General features: G+C 46.7%; 1 protein-coding gene across 3 annotated transcripts in view; it reads left to right on the top strand.

The window, feature by feature from the left end:
• Nucleotides 1–14,951, top strand: part of TOM1L2 (target of myb1 like 2 membrane trafficking protein) — a 55,711-nt gene extending 40,760 nt beyond the window's left edge. For 2 of the 3 annotated variants that reach the window (XM_033073668.1, XM_033073667.1), the window contains 3 exons: nt 6,558–6,617; nt 9,080–9,116; nt 9,650–14,951. In XM_033073668.1, coding sequence (XP_032929559.1) covers nt 6,558–6,617; nt 9,080–9,116; nt 9,650–9,798 — 246 coding nt within the window. In that variant the 3' untranslated portion in view covers nt 9,799–14,951. The remainder of the gene's footprint in view (nt 1–6,557; nt 6,618–9,079; nt 9,117–9,649) is intronic. The other variant, XM_033073669.1, reaches the window with a different exon arrangement.
• The last annotated feature ends 210 nt before the right edge of the window (nt 14,952–15,161 follow it).

Raw genomic sequence — 15,161 nt, 5'->3', positions numbered from 1 at the left:
CAGAGAGGTGCAGGGAGAATTCTCTTTGCTCTGGGGTAAGTGGCAGTGCAGCATGTGGGGGCACCTGGAAGCCCCTGGGGCAGGAATGTCTCACTCCAGGGACAACCCTGAATGTCCCACACTAAGCTGCCCAATGCTTGAATAGAGAAACATCCCAGAAAGTTTAAAGTTTAGAAAATCCAGAGTGTGCAGTATCTACTCTGTGAAACACTTCCATTTATTCTTCTGGATGTTGGGCTAATCCAGATTATTTCTCAGGGCCATCTTGGAAATTTGGCAGAAATTTGCATGGCTGGTGCACACACAGTGATGGGACAGGTTTTGTCCTGCCCAAAAGCAGCTCCATGCCTGCTGACACACCTGGATAAGCCCACTGTGGGTACCTGTCCCTGGGAACCAGAGTGTCATTTTGGTGCTCACAAGGAGAGAGTGAAAAGCTGTAAAATGAGCAGCAGTATCAACTTTGCCTCTGATACTGTTGGCTGTGGCTCACAGAGGCTCTTGCTGTTCAGTGGCTCTGTTGCAGCCAGGGATGTGCTGTGCCACTGTTAGATGTTCATCCATAATGAATAATCCAGTGATTGAGTTAGTTCTTCTTCTTTGCCTTTCCACTGTTTACAAGAGCGGGGAAGCATGAAATCAGCACCCCTGCTGTTCACACCACTCACACCACTGCTTTATTAAAAAAGCAAACAGCATATTCCTTCATTGGCTTGTGGTTATTCAGTCTGGAAAAAGGATACTGCAGCATTCATGGAGGCATATGGATTTGGGGAGGGAAGGGGGCCTGGCTGTCCAACCAGTCACTGCTCTTACAAACCTTTCACCTTGTTTGTATGCTAAATACAAGAGAGAAATACCTAAAATAGAACTAAACTAATCATTAACTCCGTTTCTCTCTTAACTGGCTGTAGTTCTTAACAGTTTGTATTAATATGACCTATAGCATTTACAATGCCAGTGGATAACTAGAATTCCAGGTATGAACTTGATGTGCCCATTCTATGGGTGCTTTTTGAACTTTGATGAGGAGGAAAGGGGTGAGCTGACACTGCTGTTCCCTGTGCCTGTACAACACTGAGACCACTCGAAAGGAATTCTCCACCTGCCAGAGTGGTTCTCACATCTCACGACCTGACATTGTTCTATACAAACTGGGATACATTTCAGCTTTGGGTTGAGTCCTTCCCACTCCATTTCTCTGCATCCCAGTTCATCACACACCTTTGCAGTCTCTGGCTCTCCTCTCCTAGTTAATTTGGCAGTATTGTTCTTATTTCCAGTTCACCTGTGGCCCAGTTCTGCCATCAAGATGATGCCAGAACCATGGAGACAGACACAAGCCACACCTTTATGCATCCCAGCTCTACCTACAAAACTAAAGTAGGCAAAATGATACTGGCAGAAAACATTTCTGTTTTTTATATGACTGAGGGATGGGAGGTGAGCTGTTCCAGTGACAGATCTCTGCAGTGTAAGGTCAGGGTTTTGCCATGCAGGGATCCATATCAGCAACAATTAGGCACAGACTTTACCACAGAGCCAGGTTTTAGTGCAGGTAGTCTCAGTTCCCTTCTCATGAGATTGGACAGCTACTGAGATTTGCATTAATATATTCCTTTCTCAGAATAATCTGTCAACCCACTCACATACCAAATGGGTTATTTGTTATGAAAGTGAGAAGTAGGTGTTGCTTAAGCCACCATGTCAGGATATTAATTGGGACAGTGGAAGGGGAAGGATGAAACTGAACTAGAATTCACAGAAAGTGATATGAACACTACTCAGCATTCTATCTTGACTGCCAGCAGCATGCCTGGCTGGAGAGGAGAGCCTCTTTGTAGGGAAGAGAGGTGAGTAAAGATTAAATTAAACAAACCTCTGTTAATTAGTAACCAAGTGGGATGCCACTATGTGCCTTCAAGAGAGAGATAGGATCTGAGATGTGGAAATGCCTTGGGTAAGGTGAGACTGTTGAATAACATCATCTTGGAGATTGACGTGCTTGAATTGTGGATAAGCCCAAAAACAAACACGAGAAGATCTCATTTCTTCCCTGTGGTGGGACCCCTCTCCCTGTTGAAAGCAAGCAGGTGCTTTCTCTGAGCCAAAAACCACGGGGGTCTCCTCACCCAGCCGTGGTTTTTTCAGAGCCCTGTGCAAGGACAGCCCAATCCCCGGTGTCAGGGAGGGCTGGCACTGTCTGGGCACGCCTGTCAGATCCAGATGTGCTGGGTGTTGTTCAGGCACAGCAGGCTCTGCTGGGGAACACGCTGCTCCTGCCTGCCCCTGTGCCACGTGGAAACACAGCCACGAGTAACCAGGGGGTTAATTCAGTCCTCACACGTAAAGTCAGGCGTGTTCTAATATTGAGGCCAAGCAGCTATTTCAAGATCACAACAGCTTTAAATAGATGGTAAGGCTGTAGTAGTAAGCTGGAGTAGCCTGCTGGTGTGCTCCTAATGCTGCTGTAGCAATGACAGACCTTACTACTGCTAACCAGCGAGGGGGAGTGAGTAACAACTAACCAAGAACTGCTGTCAGCTTTGTTAAACATCTAGAAAGAAGTGGAATTAACAAGGCAGTAGTCTAGCAACAATTAGCATAAACCTTGTTAAACATTTTAAGAACATTAATGAGCTCACCTAGAGACCTGAATTGTCATTTCATACCTGCTTCTTTTCCAGTGGGATCATTTTTAATAGAAATAAAATGTGATAATAATAACCTTAAACTGTCTTTTTAAGGGTAGAATATTGGATTTTATGACTTCTGAGGAAATATATTGGCAATACGCTTTGGCTTTTGATTGCTAGTGAGAACATCAACACAATCTAACTTAGATAAGTAGGAACTTGAATTCCAGGTTCCTGTGGGTTTTGTGGGATTGAACACTCACTTTTGTTCTCCCAGCCCTCCTTTTCCATTTCCCTTTCAGGAGTGTTGAGATGATCCCATTTGTAGGATTTTCCAAAGACTAAATAAAAAAGGAATTTAAACAATCAGCCCAACTTTTAATTAAAGCCAGTTACTTAAAGTACCCAAAAATATTTTGTGACTTAATTTCCATTTACTTGAAGTATAGACTTGAAAAAAAAAAATTAATAAATTGCAATATCTTTATACAAGCAGTTTTTGCAGCCAGCACTGACTGTCTGGAGAGCTCTCTTGTCAAGACAAGAGCTTCACTAGACCATGGAAGTTTGCATAATCAAAGTATCAACAAGACAGTGTCCCATTCCAGAGTTTTTTCCGTGTAGTCTGTGGCTGCCACTGCTGGCATGTGCCCTGCACATTTTTCAGTTTAGGGCTTCTGAAAGGGGAAGACTTGCCAAGTACCCAATTGAGTGGCCAAAACTGAACTTCTCTGTATGGTCAGTTTAAAATGAAAAAATAAATGGTACAGTGTTATCATTAAAATAATTTAAAACTTCCAGTTGCTCTTTGAGAGTTTCCCTCTTTATTCTTGAACAAATTAAACCTGACACATATAACCCATGTTTTATGAGGAAATGGGGCTCAGAGTCTGAGGAAAGTAAACTGGCAGTTTGTGCATGGAAGGAGCAATAGATACAAACCCTCAGCACTTGTGGATGTGCTGGGAGACAGGGGAAGCTTTTTAAAAGGTCAGTGCTGAATAGCAAACGGCTGACACACTCAGATGTTTATCTTACAGCTTTGTCTGCTTCTCTGCAAGAAGTGCTCTTGCACTTCTGAGAGCTTTGTTTGTTTAAGTAGCTCTAGCTGAAAGTAGAATTCCTTTTTTTGCTTTTTTTTTTCTTTCATTTTTAAAAAATTTTTGCGAAACACCACAACATAAACTCTTGTGCTGCTGAGCTGTTCTTCGAGGACTTCTGCAATTTCAAGAGTCCTGTGATTCTCAGGAACTCAGTACTTGATCAGTCATCTGTCATATTTTCAGGATAATCAAGATTTGAGCTGCTGTTCCTTCTAATACAGGGACACAGTACTGCCACACTTTTTAGAACAGCTGCTCTTATATTCATAAAATCACAAAATCCTGGAATGGTTTGGGTTGGAAAAAAGAGATCTCATTCCAGCCCCCTGCCACTGGCAGGGACACCTTCCACTATCCCAGTTTGCTCCAAGCCCCATCCAACCTGGCCTGGAACACTTCCAGGGATGAGACAGACACAGATTCTCTGGGCAACCTGTGCCAGGGCCTCCCCACCCTCACAGGGAATAATCTTTTCTAATACCTAGTCTAAATCCACCCTGTTTCATCTTAAAGCCATTCTCCCTTGTCCTGTCACTGCAGGCCCTTACTCAAAATCCCTCTCCAGCTCACTTGGAGCCCCCTGTGCTCCTGTAAATTTTATTCACAGAAAAGGAAAAATAAACCAGCTATTTTCCTCCTCCCTTCCCTGCACATGTTGTTATCCTTAGAGAAATATAAACACCTTCCTGAGCTGCAAACCAACCACCAGCTCCAATGCTGCACCTTCCACAGTGTGCAAGTTAAGCAACACAGGAGAGAGGCAGCAGTGCAACTTCTGCAGTAGGTTTTAGGTTGCTGTAGGCTGAATAAATTAATTACTTCATATCTCTGAAGCCGATATTTTATGGAGCTGTTAAACCAAGGAGACAGTTTTACAAGATGCAGCTTGTCCTTGGGAAGGAACATGTTGGAAGGTGCTTAGAGCTCTTCCCTTGTGGTGGCTGTCTGGGCCAGCTCACAGCAGCTTCAGCTCATGTTGTGTGTGAATGATTCAGGAAATCAGAAAGGGGCAGTTACCCCAAATCCAGCCAATCCAGAGGAAACTGCAGGAATTTATTTTCTGTTTGGGATCTTTATGAATTCACTGGAAGCAAAATGATGCCTTGTACCTCTGACCCTGAGGACTGTCACTTTGTACAGCAACCTGTCAAGTCAGAGCCCAGCCACCTTCCTGGTGCTGCTCTTTGGGGGAGATGCTTTGGATTGAGTTCTGGATTTCCAGTTCTTTGACACAACTAACTCACTTTAGTACACCTTACCTCAAGCAAGGGCTTAACTGGCCTCCTCAGTACAAAGGGCCACTTGATTCTCTGAAAAAAATTCCTGAGGAACTTTGCTAAACAGCCTCAGCCGCAGTGATCCAGCATCTGTCCATCTTCCTCTGCTAGAAGTGCCTGAGAAAACTACATCTCCCAGGAAATGGATCTGCAGAGCCTCTTCCAGCTCTTCTTATTGAATCACAGAGTCATTAAGGTTGGAAAAGACCTCCAAGACCATGAAATCCAACCATTAACCCACCACTGCCAAGGCCACAACTGAGCCCTGTCCCTCAAGCACCACTTCTACAGGGTTTTTTATCACTTCCAGGGTGGGTGATTCCTGTGAGAGGTTTCAGGCAAAGCTGTGGAGAACCCCTGATGCCTTTTCTACCTAGGAGGATCCCTCTCTCAGTGCCAGATCTCCTCCCTGCCAGCCCTGCTGCTTGGCTGCCGTGCCCTGGCCTGGAACTCGCATGTCTGACATTGTTTTCCAACTATTTTTCAGATTGTCCTTACCAGAACTATTGTGATGTTTTCCTGTTTACCTCGGCAGGCCTCTGTTGTATTTAAGCTGTGTAGTTAAGTCAGGAAATTCTACACCTAATACTCAGTAATTTCCCTCTGCTGACCCAGTTACCCTTAGCACTGTGTGAAATCGCTGCCCTTCAGCTGCCTGTTGGTGTTGCAATCACACCAGTATCGTGACCAATTCCTCTGCAGGGGTAGAGGCAAACCTTCCATGCCTGAGTGTTCAACTATCCCAGGAGCCTGACCTGCTCTGGAGAGCCCTGCTGCAGCTCTGGGGCTGTGCTCTCCTCCTCTGCCCCATCCTCCTCCTCCTCCCTCACCTTTGAGACTCTGCACTTTGCACTGGCACACATTGGGCTCTGCTGCTGAGGGTCACCTTTGGCAGAGGAGTGGGAATTGGGAGCTGGGACAGTTCTGCTTTAAAACCTTGTGCCAAGGCTTGCCAGGGCTCAGTGGTGTGGTGGGAGGAGGATCTGGGAGGAAGCATGACTGTGCCCTGGGCTCTGACTTCTCCACCTGCAGGGAAAACCAATTTGTTTTCATAGGAGTGTTGCCTGAAGACTTGGAGCCCCTCTTTTTTCTAACCCTTCACTGTGGCTAATACCCATTTTTAAAAAAAACAAAAGGTGTAAATTTAACATTTCAAAACCTAACTGATATCCAGTATTCTACCCTTAAAAGCATTTCACGATCAAGATTAGAATCATCAATCCATCTTGATGGTTTTAATGTGTGGTCGAGAAGTTACTCATCTTACACTGGCATCCAGTCACGTCATTCCCCATAATCTTTCTCTCGTTTTTTTTTAGCCTTGTTGTTCATAATTTCCTTTCCAAATTGTTTCTTTATTTGAAATGCCATTTATATTTTGTTGCCTTTTTTTTTTATTTTTATTTTTCCAGCACATCTTACATCTTTGTTTTTGTTTTGTTTTTAATCTTATTTCTGGCGTTTTCCATCGCTCTGTGGCCATGATTGTGGATGTGTTTTGGTTTTTGCCTGCCTTGCTGTTCTCTCGCTGCACTCCCTAGATCCCTGTTGCACAGTCCTCTGTCATGGATGACATTGAGGAGTGGCTCAGTACCGACTTGGTGAGACTCTTTATATTTTCATTTTTCACTTGCACGGGTAACTTTGAATGCATTGCTGAGTTCCTGGTACTTCTCATAGTGGGAAGCAGTGAAACTTCCCAAGCAGAGAGTTTGGTTCCCTTCGAAGGGAATATCTAAGCAGGAGTAGTCAGGGTCGTGTTCAGCAATTCAATCAAAACACTTTTTTTTCTGAGCTGTTTTATTTTCCCTTCTCCATGTGAACATCACAGAATAGCATGTGTTCCAGAAAACGTGGGATTCTGATCCTCAAATAGGGAAGTGTTAAATATGGGCTGAATTTTTCTGCACCAGACTTAAAGTCCATATTTAAAGCTGCATTATTTAGACAGGATCTAAGTTCATGCTTATGTTGAGGCATGCTTTTAAGAGATGCTGGAACAGGGCTTAGATTCCTTTCAAATCAAGATGTCTTTGTTAAACTGGCAGGCAATCTTGACATGTTTCATAATAGTAATAATAAAAATTTATAACAGTTTCTCTTCAATGTTTACAACTTTCTCCTAAATGATTATTGTCTGGTAATTATTAAACAAATAAACAAAAAGCAGAACTAAAAGTAGCTTTGCCTTCACCCTGGAGTTTGTTTTGCTGTCCTAACACACATTTGTTTTAAGCAGGATACAACTAGTACACATTTATTCTATTTTGGTTTTTTTCAGTGTAAGCATATGACTCAAATCAACCAAATGCATTTTGGGGGGTGGGGGGTGGGTTGTGTTCACACTGTTCTTTTTAAACATGATTTTAGTGAACTGAACTTGTGCTCACCCCATCCCCAAGGATCATCTCCTTCCATTCTTCCAGCTTCAGGCAGAAAATTCCCCAATCCTTAGGGTTTCCCCCAGCCCCTTGCTGCTGCCTGCTCAGCTCCCAGCTGGGAGCTGTGGGATTCAGCTGGAAGCAGAGCTGCAGGCACGCTCTGGCACGTCAGCCCTGTGCTCTGGCACTGGAGGAGCTGGCTGTACTGGAAGGAAGAAAATTCTCCAGCTCTCCAGAGGTGCCTGAAGTGCTTAAACAGATTCTGGGTTCAGTGTTTGATTTTGGCAGACTGACTACTGGCTGTCTCTGAAATGTCACTGGGTTCCAACTGCAGGTAGGTTTGTCAGGCCTCAGTGCAGGAGAGTCACTTTCAAATTTAATTGCAAACTGGCCTCATTTTGTTAAAAAAATACAGTAAATGTAGCATGTCCACTCTGCTTAACCAATAAACTTTGGTCTTTGCCATTTAAATTAATTTAGAGGGAGAGAAGATCTGATGGAGAGATATGGAGGTAGCTCTGTGCATCTGTCATCCCCAGCACAGTTTTGCTCAAAAGGAACAAAGCAGAGAAGTGTCCTGGAAATGCCTGAACAAGCCTGGGGATGTCCCTGGACCCCCAGCCTTATGTGGGTGCAGCAGAGAGATACCTGTGAAAATTTGGACTGGATTTTTGTTTTTCACTCTGGGTCACCTCCTCCTTGTTTTGTTAACAGCTCATTTCAGTTCTCTGCTTCCCAGTCTTGCAAGCTGCAGGTTAGGTTAGATAATTGTTATTTCCTTACCCTTTTTGGGGTACACTGGGACAAACAGCAGCTCTTCCTGTGAACCTTTGGAAACCTCAGTGCAGTAGGAGATGCTGAGGCTCTAAAATGTGAGACCAGTCAGCATATTCCCCTGGTAGAGAAGCCAAGTATAGACAAATACTTTACTTTTTCAAAGCAGTTTCAACATTAGGTTTTCAACCAGTATTTTTACCCATTTTAAACATCCTGATAGATTGACAAGGCTGCCTATCCCTGGATTTTTAATTTCATTATTTGAAATGCACAAACTGGTGGAAATACAGTGACCTTGTGGCATTCCCAGCCTTTGATTCTGATGGACAAACATTAACTGCTGTCATATCCTTCATCCAGCTCACCCTGGTCTTTCTTTGTACAGCATGGGCACAGGAAAGCTGCTATATTTTTGTATCAAACCTAAAACGAACTCTCACAGGAGGAATGTTGACCCCAGACAATTTTGCACGTGTCCTTTGTCAGCTAAAAGTGCATTTCACTTGAAAACACAATGCAAACCACAGTCCTGACTTTTTAAAGGACTGTGTGACAGAAAAGATGCCATCTGCTACAGTGTGTGTGTGACTCACATAGCTCAGATTTGGACCAGAATTACTGTCTGAAGGGGAAACAGCGCTGGACTGACATTCAGATCCAACAGGGAAAGCTTAGCTATCCACCAGCAATCCTCAGAAGCACCTCAGTGCTCATCCTCCTGCTCTGCAGCACAGTGAAATGTCAGTCCCCACTGGCCTCCCAGTGATTTCCCCAGGTCACCCTGCTCTGATGGTTAATATGTGGAAGCAAGTGGTGGAAACTGTCCAGTTGTATTAAAGGTGGAGGGGATGACAGGGAAGGGGAAACACTGCCTGTGCTCACGTGCCTTTTTGTTCCCATTGCAGAAAGGCAACGAACTGGAAGAAGGAGTGACCAGTGAAGGTAAGCAGAGATGCCCGTGGCTATGAGCCATTCTCAGGTTAGTGCTCAGATGGAATTTGCTTTGATCCCTGCTGAGATGCTGCCTTCTCTCTGCCTGAAATTCCCCAGCAAACGCTTCCATGCTCAGAAAGGCAGGAGGAGAGCATTTCACAGCAAAAGGCTCATATTTATGGTGTGGGGAGCCCTCCTGGCTGTAAGTGCTTCCCTGCCATCTTCCTTGGCTGTGCTCTGTGTTTGTGCCAGCAGGAATGTGTCCCCAAGCTGCTCAGCCCTTTGGAATGATGTTTCCCTGGTTCTGTCACAGGCGGTGGCACAGTGTGGGTTTGATTCCAGCTGCTGCCTGAGCTCGGGTGTCTCCAAGGACGGCTGTACCCTTTTCTTAGGAAGTCGGGCTGTACCAGTATTTGTGCCTGCAAACACTGCCCGACAGATGCCAGGCTCTGGAATTTCAGCCCCTGCCAACCTCTGTCCCTGGGGCCAAACCCACGGCCCCCCATCCTTACCTGTCTCTCTTCTGTTTTTTTGCATTGCAGAGTTTGACAAATTTTTAGAAGAGCGAGCCAAAGCGGCGGAGATGGTTCCCAATCTGCCATCCCCTCCCCTGGAAGCCCCCACCCCTCCGACAAATCCTTCCAGCAGGAAAAAGCAGGAGCGCTCGGAGGACGCCCTCTTTGCACTGTGAAGGTGGCGCGGAGCCGCCCTCCCTTCCCTGTGCTCCGCCGGCCAATGTCGCCGCACGGCCACTTTGTCCTCCCACAGTCCTTGGCTAACAACGACTCCCGTCCCCCCCATTCCATAGTTTGCTTCTCCTTCCCTCCCTCCCTAAATGATCCACCCCCACAAGCTGACTCTTTCTATTTAAATCCAACACTATTCCTGCCAGACCACGATTCTCCAGCACTCGCTTAATCCCCTCCTTCCTGTCCCAGCTGCACAAAACCAGCTCTTGATGCTGAAAACCCCTTCAGAATGCACCAGTACGTCACACTGGGCTGAAACAAAAGCCCAGGGGGGAGAGAGCAGCCTTGCCCTTCAATTTATGTAGGGATCATCCTCTTCTGTAGGCAGGTCCTGCCAAGTAGACGGCTCTGTCAATCAGCATGTAATTGACTGAGCTGGAATGTTCAGGAGGAGTGTGTCTTTATTTTTAGATAAAATGTTAATGTATTGGCTTTCGTGTTGGATTCGACAGCAAGGAACAACTGTTCCCCTTTCAACATGTGCTTCACAAGTTAAAATCCTTTACTCTCCCACTCACACATCTCCTGGTACCATATGGTGGTCGCTTTTCCCCACTTTCTGTGGCGTTTCATTTCTAAATCTCACAGGGTATTTTTTGCCTTGTGTTTTATCTGGGCTTGCTCTAATTTGAAACAGTCTGTTGGCCGTGTCCAGTAGCTCTGGCAGTTGATAAGGATGGAAAGTGCTGGGCTAAATGGCTGCTGTAACGATGGCACAGGAAGCACCTCGCTCTTTGGGAGACCATTTTCACACAGGAATTTTCCTGGTGTGTTTGCCTTTTTAAATAGCTTGGTTATTTTCTCCATATCTTAGATTCTTTCTTTGGTGGCTGTAGAGCTCTGCATTTGGTGTAAACATCCATGCAGATGGACTTGCTCATGGATTGGGTGTGAACTGAGCTTCCTGGATTCCTTGCCATGCCTGGTAGGATAGATGTGCTGGTTCTTGGGGGTAGGGATGAGGAAAAGAGGCAAACCTCAGAGGTTTGTATGGAACGCTGAGGGAGGTGGTTACCATGGAGGGATTAGCTGTGCCAGCCTGTGCTGGAGGTGAAACTCCTCATTTCCTTCCAGTTTTAGGCCTGAGAAAGTGTTGAAATGATTGTGACCGTGCTAGTTGTAATTTTTGGAATGTCCTTTGATCCCTCTGCCCTTCATTAACTCCCGGCTCCTACAGGGCTGCAGTCTCTGTGCAAACAAGCATATTCCCTTGCTTGCCAGAGGCATGGCCAGGATTCCTGCTCCTCTGGGGCTGCCAGAAGGGATTCCAGCATGTGTGCCTGCCTTGCTGGGCTGACAGGCAGAGCTGGAGCAGGCAGCTCCAGCCATCGCCGCATCCCCCAGCGTGTTCCTTGGGAGGAAGCCAGTGGCGCAGGATGGCAGGATCAAAGAGAGAGCTGAGCAGTGCATGGCAGGAGAATCTCCCATCCTGACAGAGAGGCACTTTATCAGCTAAATGCTTGTGCAGGCAGCAGGCTCCAGCTCCTCTTCCTCAGGGTGTTCCTTGGCTTAGGCAAGCTCCTTCTGACCTGACATGTCTGAGCTTCCCAGGATGCTGATGTGTGTCAAGCTCTCTTGAAAGTTGTTCTAGGCCAAGTGATAGAAGCTTTTATCTGAGCACAGCATTTTATCAGCCCATACCATACTCTCTGAGGACCACCCCCTTTGGGACTTGTGACACACAAAGCCTGTTACCAAATGCCTGATTGCAGCTCTGATGGACTTTGACAGCGGACACATTAATCTTTGAAGGGAAATGTTGTTTGGTGCAGGATTTCCAGGCCGTCCCAGGTCAGGTTTCACTCTGTGCTCTCCCTTCTCATTGTCTCCTCTGTCCTGCCCTGCCTGTAGCCTCTTTCAGGAACCCTCCCTAAGTAGCTGGACCCAGGCAGGGCTGTCCTGCCACCCCTCTGTGCTGACGTGACACCTCATCACTGCAGCACGGCTTACAAATGGACAGGGAAAGCCAGTTTAAGGATGGAGATAACTTGGGGATCAAGCTTTTCTCCTCACTTGCTGGCTCTCTCCAGTTGAAGTCTTTCTATGTGGGTCTGCAGAGGCTTTTTCCCCATTCCATCTTCTCCATGGAAAAGAACAGTCTGCCCAGTCTGCATTGCACGCTCCTGCTCTCACCCACTGCCCTCACTGCTCAGCACAAGGTGAGCCCAACGCTCAGGGATTGGCACTGCCAGCTTGCTGCAACACATCAGATGTGGCCACCAGCTCCCAGAAACCTGAGGAAACTTCTGGGGCAACGCTGATTTGATTTCAGACGGCGTCTGGTGATCGCCTGAGCAGTCTTGCCAGCGCAGAATGAATTGCTGGTATTCCTGTCAATGCAGAAAGCTCCGTGGGTGTTTTAAGTCTGTATTTTCTCTTCTAAATCCTTGAAACACATTGACCCTGTAAATGGCCACATCAGGTGATTCTAAGCATGTTAATCCAGCTTCCCTGCCAAGCCAGAGGAGATAATCGCATTGCTCAGGCATGGGGACACTGTGCAGAGCGGCACGGATGTCACTGTCACCGAGCCCCCACAGCATCCCCCTGCTGCAGCTGTGCTGGCCCTTCATCCCCCACCCCTCAGCCAAAAGGTGCTGGGGGAGTGTGCTTGTTAATGCTTTTTTCTGTCACACTAAACCTGTCCTGGCACCTCCAAGGTGTTGCTTTAGGGAGAATCCGGTCCCTTTCTGGAAGATTCTGCAGAGCTGTCGGTGATTGCTCTCTCCAGATGGGAGAAAAGAGCTGGAATGAGAGGGATGATGCTGGGGAGAATATACAAAGTGTGTAGGCAGAGCTCAGGGGGGTTTTGTGGTGTGTGCAGCCCCAGGCAAGGCGTGGTCCCTGCTGACACTCTGCATTATCCTCTGGAAAGCCGTGGCACTGCTTGCAGGGAGTGACAGGTGCCACCAGCACAAGTGGTGGCTTTGCTGGAAGTAGGGCAGCTCCCAGGAGATGCCTTCCTTAGGAGGAAATGTACTTTTGGAAAGACCTGGGATGGATCTGGAGCCCAAATCCACCACACTTGGCTCTCAGGGCTGGAAGCACCAAAGGGAACAGAACGTGGCAGAACAGGTGGTTTAGCCCAAACCTTCTTTAACAAATAACAAGAGCTACGCTAGAGCGTCCCAAATGTCCTGTATCAGGATCTCTCATCTTCCCTGTCCTCTTGTGGTCTGCTGAAAACCAGAGCAGTGGGAACTGTTTGAGGGAAAGGGAAGGGGTTTTTCACTTCAGGAGACCAACTTCTCAATTTATCCTTCCTCCGCTTTCACTCTTAAGTGCTTCCTCTGTGCAAGTGGGCAGAGGACTCGTGTGGCTCCAATGCTTGCAAGAACAGGGATGGAGCTGCAGCCTGATCCACTTTCCATAAGAAAAAACATCCCAGTGCTTTCTAGGCATATTAGGAATCACAGCTTGACACTCAATGACACTAAATTATTCTCGGGGTCCTTTGTAAGTTCTAATCGTGCCCTATTCTAGGTTAAAATATTTATTTTGTCTATATATTTTCTTTCCAGTGTGTTTTTTAACCTCTTCTGTTAACTCTTCATGTGCTGAGATGTAAGGAATCAATGGTTTCTATTTAAATATATCATTTGGGGTTTGTTTTTTTTATTAATTGTTCTGTGTAGATTTTCAGCTACATCTTTGGCAGGTGTAATAGATAACAATGTGCTGTACAGACATTTAGGGTGTTTAGGGTGTAGGTAAGGCTCATAGGAGAACTGCTCATAAAAACGTAGCACGGTGTCTCTTAAAGGGAACAGCATCAATGCTGAGACTGGTCCATACTGGGACCCTCACGTAGCCTCCAACATTCCTTTTCCCTTCTGATTATCACAGCCTCCATCTCTGGGATGTGCTGATCAAACTCTGTCTGCGCCTCCAAGCTGAAGGACTTTTTTTAGTGAGGATTTCTGTTCATTTGGCTTTGTTCAGTGTTTTTTGATGGAATACATTGGCTGTTTCCACTTTGAAATGGAGGATTGGGAGCTGGCTGGCTGTGGTGGCGAGATGTTTCCCTCCAGTGGTGGAAGAACAGATCCAGGCCGTGGTTTCAGGCCCAGGGCAGGGGTGATGGCCCCTCTGTGCAGGAGCTCCCAGCCAGCACAGCCTGTCCCTCTCCTCTATCCCCTGCTCTCCTGATGTCACCTACAGGGACAGGATATGCAGCCCAGGAGAGCAAACAAGAATTTCCAACACATCTGGTGAGTTGTTGAGTCTCCTGTGGCTGCTGGGAGCCCTGGAGTGGGAACTGCTTGTGCTATCTCCATCCCCGTCCGTCCCCATCCAGCTCTGTCATTGTTTACCTCCTCAGGGCTCACCACAAGCCTTGCGGAGCCTCCCCTGGAAAAAACCAGCTCACAACAGTTATTTTGATGGAAATAGTGAAGCAGTGAGCGGATTTAGAGCTGTGTTGGAGGTAACCCTTCCACTGCTGTGGGCTCCCACCAGCCAAGGAGACGAGGTGCCCACACAGCACCTTCCACCCGTCCAAACCACAGCCCCTGGAGCAGGCTGTGCCTGCCTGCTCCAGCTCCAGGTTCTGCACACCTCCTCCTCACCTGGAGAGAGGTGAGGCTGTGGATCACCAAGAGCCAGCTGGCCTTGAACAGTGCTGAGCTCTGGTGCTGGTTCTCTTCAGCCCATGGCAAACCCACTACTTCAAAATTCCCACCCTGCTCCGTGTTTTTATGAGTACAAGCTCCTCATTCCCTAAATGTTCCTATGAGCTGTTGTTAACCCTACAAACATAACCTGTGTAATAGCTTCTCTGTATATTACAGCTGTAGGCTTTCCAGATAAAAGTGGATAATATTTATTTACTGAAGATACTGGATATTTTTTTGTTTGGGAATGGGGTAGGGGGAGAAAGGGGACATAACTGTTTAAAGAGATCGACTATGTAAAGAGAAACAAAATACACAAAAACCAGAGAAACCCAACACTAAAACATTGCTGTATTCAAGTAGAAAGTGTTTCCGTTACAGATGAGACAACTGTATTAATCTGCCATTGTTTAACTTGCTCCAGAAATCATCTCCTTGGTTCCTGCATGTGAGATATTCCAATAAATACACTGTTAGTGTGAGCTGGGGGTGCTATCGTCTGTCTCTCAGCTGGGGACCCGCTTGGCTCCACTGCCTGGCCTGAGGACAGGGAATGAGAGAGCACAGGGGACATGTGCAGCCCTTGGGGTACCCACCAGATGTCAGAACTGGGAGTCCTCAGTCTCCTCCAGGAGACAGAACCTGGGTATTCCCACTGGGAGAGGGCTTGTCCCCAGCAGCTGCTCTTTTGT

This window comes from Catharus ustulatus, chromosome 16 (genome assembly GCF_009819885.2).
Source record: "Catharus ustulatus isolate bCatUst1 chromosome 16, bCatUst1.pri.v2, whole genome shotgun sequence".
NCBI classification, from domain to species: domain Eukaryota; kingdom Metazoa; phylum Chordata; class Aves; order Passeriformes; family Turdidae; genus Catharus; species Catharus ustulatus.
This window is presented reverse-complemented; position numbering and strand designations above follow the sequence as displayed.